This window comes from Pinus tabuliformis, chromosome 3_2 (assembly GCF_031772625.1).
Source record: "Pinus tabuliformis cultivar Carrire ecotype Pingquan chromosome 3_2, CPIR1, whole genome shotgun sequence".
In the NCBI taxonomy this organism is placed as follows: domain Eukaryota; kingdom Viridiplantae; phylum Streptophyta; class Pinopsida; order Pinales; family Pinaceae; genus Pinus; species Pinus tabuliformis.
Genome location: NC_142302.1, coordinates 627618381 through 627630149, shown reverse-complemented (window position 1 = coordinate 627630149; position 11769 = coordinate 627618381). Strand labels below are relative to the sequence as shown.

Below are 11769 nucleotides of genomic sequence, written 5' to 3'. Positions count from 1 at the left end.
ATGACCAGAGTAATACTCAGTGAGGAGTATCGCTAGAGCACAGTCCTCGCTAAGAGGGAGTGTTGATTTGTGGTAGCATCGGATGTGCTGTAGCCATGAAATTTGGTGGAGAGGTTGGGGCACATGAGATCTCCAATACCCAGAAAGGGTTTGGGCAGATTCTAAACAGTTTAGGATATATTAAAATAATTAATATTTTTATTGGAGTCCCTAAGTCTAAATTTAGGAAAATTAAAATATTAATGTGGATTAATATAAAACTGTGTTAGAATGGTCCAAAAGACATGGATCAGGCCAAATCTAATCTTAGCCGTTGATTAGGGACTTAATCTCGGTCGTTGATATGTCAATGAAAAAGTATAAGAGGAGGCTTGAGGGTCACTTGGAGGGTACACCAGATGATCAGTCATTCTATTCTCTAGAGTGGGGTTTGCAAAGAGAGATAGAATTAGTGATCGGAGTTGCAGCTGAGGGGCAGTGAGTACAGAGAGGCAGAGAGGCAGAGATAGTGCCGGAGATCAGTGCAGGAGCTAGAGAGGGTGACGCAGTAGCAGCCAAGGCTCACGTAGGGCCATGCAGAGGTAGCCAAGATTTGCGCAGTGCTTCAGAGAGGTCGCGTTGCTGATGCAAAGGGCCAGAAGGCTGACGCAAACCCATTCAGGGTGACGCAGGGCCAACGCTGGGCAGAGAGAGGCTGACGCAGTCCAGAAAGGCTGATGTTGAGGTTTATGGGGCAGATTGGAGCTGAGGAGATGCTGGAGGGTTTATCCAGGGTTTCAGCCGAGACATTTGTCTCAGACTGAGAGGTACTACTGCCAAGGGCATTCTCTGTTGGGTAAGCCGGATTTGGCACCTAGATTGTACTTTGAGATTGCTTAATAAGAAAACCCTCAGATAGTTGCACCAGTTTTCCTGCGCATGGGTTTTTCTGGGGACATTGGTCCAAAAATAACGATGACATTTTGTGTGCTTGTTTTTGTTTCCTTCAGTTGATGATCTATAATATGTTGAGCATGCGCTAGTGTTTATTTCTAGTATTTACATTGTAAATAACTTGTTAAGTAACGAAACAAGTAGGCAGGAATAAATCAGTATAGTGCATGGAGGGTTTCTAACTGGTAGACTTAGAAACTTCAACATTTGCTTTATATCACTTGTATTCCTATTTAGGATCATTACACAGTGATATCAGATAAACATTTGCTTTATATCACTTGTATTCCTATTTGGGAACAAAGTTTACAATGCACAAAAATGAGGGGAACCTGGGTTTTCACTTCAACAATTATATTCTTCTCATATCAGTCCCTCCAGTAAGCCTATCTCAGCCACAAATGTAGAATATTAACTCAGAAAATTATTCTGCACAAACAACCCCTTTCCATTTAAATAAAAATATATAATGTCTAATAAGAGTGGAGGAACTTGAAACTCATTTTAGTGAATAAATCTTCAGCATATTAGTCATATAAATAGAGTAAATCTAGCAGAATATGCTCACTAATATAAGCTCCAGAATGGCTATAGCAGCGGCCTTTAATTTTGATATAACACCCAGAAATCCTTCAATAGGTCAAACTAAATGTTGAAACTTGAAGCAGAGAAACTCGTCCTCCACGCTCACTGTATAAAAAATATGACCTTAGAGAGAGCTCAAAAATATACACACAACCAACAAGGAAGGGAGACTTCGTCCTCTGTTATGCCTGACACCAGCAAGAGATAAATTCGACTCAAACTTCCAGAGATCACCAGAATGACATGTCCCTTTCCTTCAACATTATGACCACATGATTAGGGACTGAACTTGGTCATCTATTAGCTTTAAGTACGCACTAGCAAAGAGAGAGAGTCCGTCCAGCAATAAGGAGAAGTAACTCGACCCCTCTGCAGTGAGGAACTTCTCCCTATATGAACAGAACTCGGCCAACCTAATAATGAATAAACTCTGCCTCTTTAAAAGGAACTTGACCCTTGAACTTATGGTTGAGCTTGGTCCCTCTTCAATAGTAATATTGTCTTTAGATTTGGCTTGTAACTTTCACCTATAAGAAGATATATAGAATGCACAAAATTAGAAGATAAAATCAACTAATAAAACCATAACCTTCATTATCTTCCAAAACGCACAATGGTGAAATCTGAGTGATCCCGCTCTTCAAACTACCAAGGGTGTATGGTTTCAACACCGAAACTAGCAACCAGACTTAGGGTTTCCAAAACCCTAGAATCTTCTCCAAGAGCTCTCCAAAAATTCTTTTCCTCAAATGGCAAAATGTTAGAATGAGGAGAGACCCCCTCACTTCCCATTTTTTATAGCTCACTTGATTCTTTTGCCGTCCTTTTTACTATTCCCTCCAATTAAATAATAAAAGCATTTTTCCTTTCTTATTTAATAAAGTAACTTTTATTAACTAATCAAAGTCAATTTTAGTGCCGGAAAATGCTTAATTCACCTCCATGGTCACATTGGCCACCCAAAGCCCCTTTTCATCATCCTTCTCTGTAGATCTTTTTCCCCCCAATTCTAATGAGCTATTACACTAAGGTGTTTCTCCAAGTAATTAGCCCGAAACAACACTTGAAGTGAAATTAATTAAAATATGTCTATTAATAACTTTGGTTTATGGGAATCATCATAATGCAACAAAACCAATAATGCACTGTGTGAGACTGATCCTGATGATCAAATATGGTAAACGATCCCAGTCAAACCCAAAAAACCTCCTCTAAAACCCTTCGGGCCCACCAATGGAGTAATCTCACTCCTATGACCAGGCTGACACAAGCTCTGGAAATCTCTCCTAATCGCCTCACAAGGTAATCCAATATTTGGGGACATTACAAAGGGGTAACACATTGATAGCTCACTCAGCTGCTACTTTTCCTTCCAAATATTGAAGCTAATTAATATTTATATGAGCTTATGTTTGTTTTTTACAATATCTTATTGTTTTTTTCTGAAATGAAAAATCATTGATTTTTTTTTCATATGTAATTTTGAATATTTTATGAATTTCTTATCTACCGAGTTATTGTACAAAGTCGTTGAGTTGACTCTTTTTGGTGCATCTGCTGAGCCCTTGCTAAGCCCATCATATGTCACGCTCATTTCTCTATGGTGATATTGTATTTCGAATATTTTATGAATTTCTTATCTACTGAGTTATTCTACAAAGTCATCAAGTTGACTCTTTTCGGTGCATCTGCTGAGTCCTTGCTAAGCCCATCATATGTCACGCTCATTTGTCTATGGTGGTATTGTACGCTGTTTTCCCATTTTACTCCTTGACTAACATGCAAATCTGCAAGAGACATAATTGGCTGTCTAAACTATTTTAGGCACTACTGATTCTTTGATTTTTAGGTAACCCAAAACTTCATATCATGTTTGGCCTTTTTGACCTGAGAAATATAGAATTTGCTTATGCATTGAGAGACTTTCAGATTTTTCTGTGGATTTCACTGTAAAGGCCTTATTTTCTTAGTTTCCTCAATATCTCGACGAGATCCCCTTCATGTTCTCAAAACTGAAAATTCGATCTTTAGCTTAAGGATTTTAGGTTTATGTTCAATATCTGAAGCTTTTGTGTTTCTAGTTAATATAAATGATGAGGCCATATCATAGTACGTTCTTGCTATAGCCATGTAAACCTTCCAAATAAAAAATTTCTGGACCGTGAGTACAAAGATACGAGAAATTTTCTCAAATGAAACACAAAACAGTAATAGTTCATGTTTAAAGACGTAATGCAAGCTAATAATGATAGCAAAAACTCAGGTAGCAAGTTTTATTATAAATGCATAAAGCCAATGATTTGTATTTACGATTTTTTCACACCCAAAGCTGACTGTGTCTGCTCTTCAATTGACGTGTTAGACAGAAGAATGTTTTTATTTATTTCTTGACAAATAAAAGATATGCACACATAAGGGGGCACAAGGAGTGATAGCGTCACACCTCTTGTGCAACATCAGCTTTCTCCATCTCCACTGCCACTGTAGAACTTTGTTGTTCTAAGCTTGGTCTCCTGATGGACTGCTTACTTTTCTTCCTCATGTGATCTAAGAAAAATAAAGGATGCCTCCTGATTCCACTTCCTAATGAAACTACTTGATCTAAATAGTATGCACCTGGAAGTATAATAAGCCACTCTACTGACATTATGATCAGAGCTTCCTTCATGCCATTGTCACGATCATTCAAGTTTTTCCATTGCATACCCACAGTGCCTTGATAGACCCCCATTAAAGCATAATTTGCTAGCTCAGAAAGCCCTCGATACAAAGAGAACCCTGGTATAATCTCCATAACATAGATCCAGATTCCTGTTTAAAAGAATAAAGAAAATGAAATTCTTTGAAGGTTTTAGTCAAAGTGCTTGAAATTGAAATATTTGTTTCTTTCAAAGCATACATAGATAAATAATCAAATATTAATAACATACATTTGGTATGTAATAATATCATTCATAATTGGGAGAGTTTGTTACAATGAACAGTATTTTATTTAAGCTCTAAAAGTTGAGTTGTTGAAGCATGAATAAAGCAACATCATGTTCAAGACATATTTTACTACTTGGCAGTCAGGTAATAAGGATTAACATAGGGAAAAAGTATAATAACCAGGATACTCTGGTTTTTGTAATCAGCCATATTTGAAAAATCAAGCCTACCACCTTATTTACAAAAGTGTTTCAATGTTGCAATCTGTCCCTATTCCAAAACCTTGTAAGTTTGAACCTAAGTTGCAGGAAACGTGGGCAGAGGGAAATCTGTACGGTACGGCCCAGAGACGCGTTTCCGGCCATACTGGCCCATTTCTCGAGGAGGAAACGTGGCCAGTACGGCCAGAAACGCGTTTCTGTGCAGTACGTTGGAGTTTCCTCTTGTAACTTGACTTTTTCTTGTATTTTTATTTTTATTTTTTCGCTTCTAATTTTTTATTGGGCGACTCAAATATCCTCTAGATGCTTCTAGATGTCTCTCAAGTTATAAAAAGGAGTTTTTTGAGTGGGGCAGCCGAATGTTCAAGCCTATGGCCCTAGTGTTGATATGCAGTTCATGGTAATGTTAAATTCTTAAAGTAGAAGTGATATTCTCATTTATTTTAAAAGTGATATTCTCAAAGGAGAATATCACTTTTAAAATAAAGGAGAATATTACCTTTACTTAAATTTTTAACATTACCATGAAATGACTCAGGATGTTTGAGAGTGCTTTCGACCTCATTGGATTTCATATGGAGAAAGTAGAATTTTAGATCTCACTCAAAATCCAACAGACTTATCTGTTTTTCAGGATTTTAGGATTGGGGGGATTGCAATGTTTCCATTAGATTTTATCATGTACTAAGGTATGGAACTTGTATTTAATCAAGAGAACCAAACCCTCTATGCAAGGGAGACTCCCAATAATCAAGAGCATGTAGGGTACTAGGGTATGAAACTTGTATTTAATCAAGAGCACTAAGGTCGTTCGACTATGTAGGAGGAGACTCCCAATCAAGCATGAGACAAGAAATTAGAAATTTCTCGTGGCTGATTTTGGATATTTCTATTTTCATTATGTGATCATTCATGAGTAAATGTGATGTAAATTTAGAGACTTATAATTTATGTATTGACAATTGACAATTTTATCATAATGTAATAAACTAGAATGTATCATATATGCTTTATGATTGCACATATTTCTTAAATGTCTTTATATATATATATATATATATATATATATATATATATATTCACGTTTCCCCGTTTCCAAAATTTGGAGGGGTCACGTTTCATACCCGTGCCCGTTTCGGAAACTCGTACCCCGTTTCCCCCCTTTGTTTCATGCAACTTAGGTTTGAACACTTGTAATCCCCATAGTATTTTAGAGGTTGGATTACTTTCTATAACTTCAACAAGTCCTTGAGCATTCCGAGACTTACTTGGAAAACTCATATCCTCTGCAAAGGTTATAAAAAGGAAGTTTGCCAACAGTCCAACGCCAAAGCTATAAAGATATCCAACAACTGCCAAATTAAAAAATAAGATCAGCATAGACATCATAATGTGTGAATAGAAGCAAAGTACCCATGCTGGTGAACATGTAATCCATATAAATTTGACCAAATAATGAAAAGAGTTTCATTTCTGACATAGACTGTGCTACCTGTAGCCGTTTTAACATCAGAGAAAGCATTTGCTGCTAAAAATCCAAGTGCTATCTGTAAGTTTATGTAGATGAAATAGAATACAATCTGTATACTGTAATCATTCAACCTGAAAAACTTCAACCCTGCACCAAAGGAGTTGGTTTACATGAAATCTGAACCCGGGATAATATTTATTATTTCATGATTCTATTAAAAAATCTGCAAGACAAATTTAGCTTACCTACAGCACTGCCAAAACCCACGAAGCATACCATATAGATAATTGAAAGGACCAAAAAATAACCATATGTAATTATCCAATATGGCCCATCTCCTAATCCATGCATTTTCATCATAATCCGCTGATTATTTTGCTTCTCGTATACCAATGATGCTAAAATAACCTGAACCAATGTATGGCACCGAATTTTGTAAGTCAAGCATGCAAAGCGAATCTTATTCCAAAACTAGAATTTCTTTGCAACATTATCAGAATGTATGTTACGAGGAATTTCCCACTTTCTCTGTAATATTCCAAACGGAAAATTTTGGTAAATTCTCGGAATTTAACTCAACAAAATGCTTCAAAATTTTCATCCATTTAATAGAAAAATTGCCAGTAAAATGCAACAAACAAAAGACGGCAACTGATAAATGGAAATAAACTCAGCTTTATGATATTAACTAGATAGGGTATACATGCTGATACAAAATAGCTGAGATAAATAACCTGGCCACACCAAAATAATCTGCTCCAATACTGAAACTGGGCCTCCAAAACTGAACTGCAGAATCAATACGTGCACCTGTGAATTCTAAGTGAATTCACCAAGGGGAGAGATGGGTACTCGTCCACTCTCGTTGAATCACGAGTGTTTCCATTCTAGGGCTACAACTGAAGTTGAGAACTTTAGGTTCTCCAAACCTCTCCACAAGAAAAATACTCAACTCCAAGATGTCCCAAATGATCTTCTCCTTTTAAAGATCCAATAGATAGATCTCCAATCTTCTAGAAGTGTCTTATTTTATTATTTTATTACTATTCTAGAAGCTCCCTCTTGATTCCATCTAAGTGACATTTTAATTTTAATTTACTTAAGTCACTTTTAGCCTTTTTTTTTCCCAACTAGTCATTTTCCCATTTTATATTTAATTAATTAAGTGACTAATTAAAGTTACTTTTAATCTGGGGAAATAGAAAATCACCCACCATACTTTCTCTAGTCACTAAAAGCAACCCTTAGCATTCCATTCAGTAGATCGTTTCGTTCCAGTTCCAATGAGCTATTATATTAAGGTGTTCCATCAAATATTCCTCCTGGAATGCCACTTCAAGCGTACTTAATTATGTCAGGCCCAATAACAATCATGTTTTAGAAAAGTTGTCGGAATGCAATGGTACAAAGACAAGTTGTGCAGATGATGGAATATGCCAAGTGAATGCCATCAAATCTCATAAAAAGTTAAAACTCCTCAAAACTCCCCAGGGACCTCTTATAACATAATCCTACTCCCATGACCTGACCATCCTGTGCCCTAGAAATCCACCCTGGTTGTACTATAAATGAAAATAAAAATGGGGACATTACATTCTCAAAGACAAGTGTTGCAAAGTGCATACTAATGGCTATTTAACTTTATGACAGACATTGAGAAATCATTTTAGAGATTTGTTACTAAATTGGAGAAAGAAATAATACTAAAATGTAGGTTTAATTTCTTTTTGCATATTCATTTTGTGGGTTTCATCATTCCCTATGAATTGAATGGTCACAGACTTTCCCAGGACACAACATAAGAAACTTTGCAATTTTCATAGATTTGAAACAATTGAGCTTCGCAACATCCAATCCACTGAGAAATGGGTCAATTCTTTAGAATACCATGTCATTTCTCATTTAGAACTAGGTGAACCCTTACCTAAAATTGTATAGAGGGCATGGTTATGACAAGAGGGAGGTATATAAAGGAAATCTATGAATCATAATTACATACATTTTACTTTTCTCTTTCTAAAATTATCTCACCTCATCTTCTTTTGTCTCCTAGTAAGGCTTCAATGTGCTTGGAAGAGGATTTCAAGACACTTCAACGTGGCTAATTCAAAATGGAATGGTGTTTATTGTTGATTTGGAGTAGCATCGGATGTGCTCTAGCCATGAAAATTGGTGGAAAGGCTAAAGCACATGAGATCTCCAAGACCCATAAATGGTTTCAACAGATTGTACCCGGTTTGGGAGATATTAAAATAATTAATATTTTTAATGGAGTTCCTAAGTCTAAACTTAGGAAAAATAAAATATTAATGGGTATTAATATAAAACTGGGTTAGAAGGTTCCAAAAGTCATGCATCAAGCCAAATCTAATCTTAGCCGTTGATTAGAGATTTAATCTCGGCCGTTGATGGACCAACCAGAAAAGTATAAGAAGAGGCTTGAGGGTTAGTTGGAGGCAATGTTGCACGAAGCGGGAGCGAAGCGAAGCGCGAAGCGGAAGCGCGAAGCGCGGAAGCGTCATTTTCCAAAAATCTAGGGAGCGAAGCGTCCGCGGAAGCGTCTGCTATATATATATATATATTTTATATATTTTTTTGCATTTATACTCAAAACAAACATCCCAAATACCAAATTAATTGTAGAAGACATGAAAACATGTATATTTTTGCATAAATCAAGATAGATATGGCATCCATGATTCCATTGTAGTTACTAGTATGTACAACAATCATCTATATTCTAGCTATTACAAACATACATCAAATTTTTAAGCATATTATAAAACATAAAACATTTAAGCATATTATAAAACATAAAACATAGAGCATATTATGATTTATCTAGCAAGTGAGCAACTGTCAACATTTGTCATGTCCAAAATTCAAATAATAATGTTTACAAAATATGTCACTTGGTCACCGCCAAGCCAAAAAGGTTCAAAATTCAAATTCACAAGTCTACAAGTCTAATGAGTAATCTATAGACTATGACAAAAAGAAGTAGATTGTGAATATATCTACTAATCTCTCCTCCTTCCACCACGAATAGAACGTGATGGCGTGCCTCCACGTGGTGGCAATGAAGAAAATGGTCCCTGTGTAAGTCGTGCACTGGAACTGATGAAGAAGAACCCCCTGCTGTTGGTGTTGAACCATGGAACCTAGGACCAGATGGGGGTGGGGGTGGTGGCATATCAACACGGTCATCATCATCCTAGAATCGCTCAAAAAATTCATGCAAAAAAAAAAAAACACTAGTTAACAAAAAAATTAAAAACATGAATTAGAGAAATGCTTTATAAGGGAAAATTGGAAAATTCATACCACAATGGACATACCTGGATAAGAGCATCCTCTAATTGCTCTAGTTGCAACACTCCATCCTCCAAATTGGGCTCCTCTGGATGCTTGTCCCAAGTCAACAAGTCTTTATTAGACTTTGCATCTTCACAGTAATGGGACAACAATCGCAAGTTGTAATGAACATAAACCAAGCTCTCTGCCCGGTCTAAACTCAACCTGTTCCTTTTAACACTGTGGATGAAAGAATAAGAGCTCCAACACCTCTCTGCAGAAGAAGTGTTTACCACCTGTGATAGCACCCGCAATGCCAAACTCTGTAGAAGTGGAGTAGGCCCTCCATGCATGTTCCACCACTCAAGAGCAGAAAAATGCTCTCGATCTTCAATTGAATGCATGCTCCCAAATGGACCAGTGTTGAGCGTATAGTTGCTCACCTGTCTCCGTACCAATGCAGCCTCCTCATTATCAGGGATTAATCTACTCAATGCAGCCATATATTTTTCGTGAACCTCTTTATCTTGGTGTGGTTTTTTCCTGCTTCCCCCCCCAGGTGCTGGTTTTGAAAGCCATGATGGATGATAGTACCTAGGTGTCAAAACATATGCTAATGCATGCAATGGAACATTTAGCATATCCCATCGCTTTTCCACCTCTTCACGAATATAATTGTACAAGGTGGTATCTCTAGGCTCAACAATGTCTTTAATCTGCCCCAACATGCTATCCATTTGCTCATACACCTCCCCAATTACTGGTCGATCTGAATCTGCAAACTTGATCATGTAATAAATTGGTTTGGTGAATTGCAAAACATATTTAACCTGTGACCAAAAGTAAGTGTCAAGAACAGTGTCCTTGACTACATTAGCAGTAGCACCATCTGTACACTGGTTAATTTCATCCCATGTTTCAGCACACACCAGATTAGTTAAAGCTTGTCTCACCTTCACTAGCCGCCTAAAGGTGAGGTAATAACTAGCAAATCTTGTCTTTGCAATTTTAAGCAATTGCAACTTGGAGTAAGTGCCATAGAAGTAGTTTACCCTTGTATGCCCTGTGATGAATTTAATGAGCTGCTTCCCTTTCCTGTAAACCTCAGCAATCCACCCACATTCTTTGTGTTTCACAATATCATGCATCAAAAGGTTCAATGTGTGAACCAGGCACCCAGACCAAAAGATGTGTGGATGAGTACGCTCAATAATTTTTCCTGCTGCCTTACAATTTGCTGCATTATCTGTGATCACTTGAACCACATTATTCGGACCAACATCTTTGATTGATTTCAATAGGAGATCTGCAATGTTTTGTGCAGTTGCACTGATGGAGGAGGAGTCATGACATGCAATAAATACTGCACCCTTAGAAGAAACACCAAGAACATTTATCAAATGTTGGTTTCTAATATTTGTCCACCCATCTGATACAATGGATACCCCATAATCCACCCACTCATGTGTAAAACGTGTCAAAGCTCTTTGAACCTTAGCTTTTTCTCTTTCTAATAACACTGTTCTAGCTTTCTCATAGTTGGGGGCCTTGTATCCTTTTGGGGCTTCATTGATGGCCTTTACCATGTCATGCCAATAGGGAGAGCGAAGCACATTGAATGGTACACCGCAAGCACAAAGAAAACGGACTACCTTTCCATCCACATCATCCCTCCCAGAAACATTAAGGAAATCCCCTATTGTTTTTCTACCTCCAGAGGTTGCAGAAGTACCATGAGGAGATGGGCAACTACCAAATTTAGAGTTTGCACTTGATTCTGAATGAGTTTTTTGTTTCTTGTTTTTTTGTTGTGCAACCATCTCTATTTTGATGTATTTTTGTCTTTGTTCACTTGAAATTTTTGGGCAAATGGCTACCCCCACAGAACCCTTTTTTTCATCACTCTCTAGCACCCCACAAAAGATGCCTCCTCAGATGGGTATATGAACCCGTATATGGTTTTCCTCCATGACAATCATGAGGGCACATCCATTTGTAAGATCCACCACCCTTTCCCCCTTCAAGTTTGGTCACATAGTTCCACAAGGGATTTGATGTACCTTTCCCATCTTGTGCTTCAGTGTCCTCTTCAAGTTCATCCCCTTCCTCTTCAAACCCTTCCTCCTCATCATACATTGGGTCACTACTATTAGGACCAAGTTCATCCCTTCCTCTTCCCTCTATTCCTCACCCTTGCCATCATTAAAACCAAGAGTGGAATGATACATAGAAGCCAAAAGAACACCATCTTGGAATATGGATATAGGTGGTGGACAACCTGTAAATAAAGGAGCAAGTAGAAACAATGGGAAAGAGTAGGAGAGGGAGGAGAAAAAT

At 37.4% G+C, this 11769-nt stretch overlaps 1 protein-coding gene across 2 annotated transcripts in view; it reads right to left on the bottom strand.

The window, feature by feature from the left end:
• Window positions 1–3876: 3876 nt before the first annotated feature.
• LOC149182193 (ABC transporter A family member 7-like) overlaps window positions 3877–11769 on the bottom strand; it is a 330418-nt gene continuing 322525 nt past the window's right edge. Inside the window, exons 9-12 of one of the 2 annotated variants that reach the window (XM_089416796.1) lie at window positions 6384–6546; window positions 6160–6285; window positions 5936–6019; window positions 3877–4329 (exon numbers count right to left, since the gene is read on the bottom strand). In XM_089416796.1, the coding sequence (XP_089272922.1) occupies window positions 3956–4329; window positions 5936–6019; window positions 6160–6285; window positions 6384–6546 (747 nt within the window). In that variant the 3' untranslated portion in view covers window positions 3877–3955. The remainder of the gene's footprint in view (window positions 4330–5935; window positions 6020–6159; window positions 6286–6383; window positions 6547–11769) is intronic. The other variant, XM_089416797.1, reaches the window with a different exon arrangement.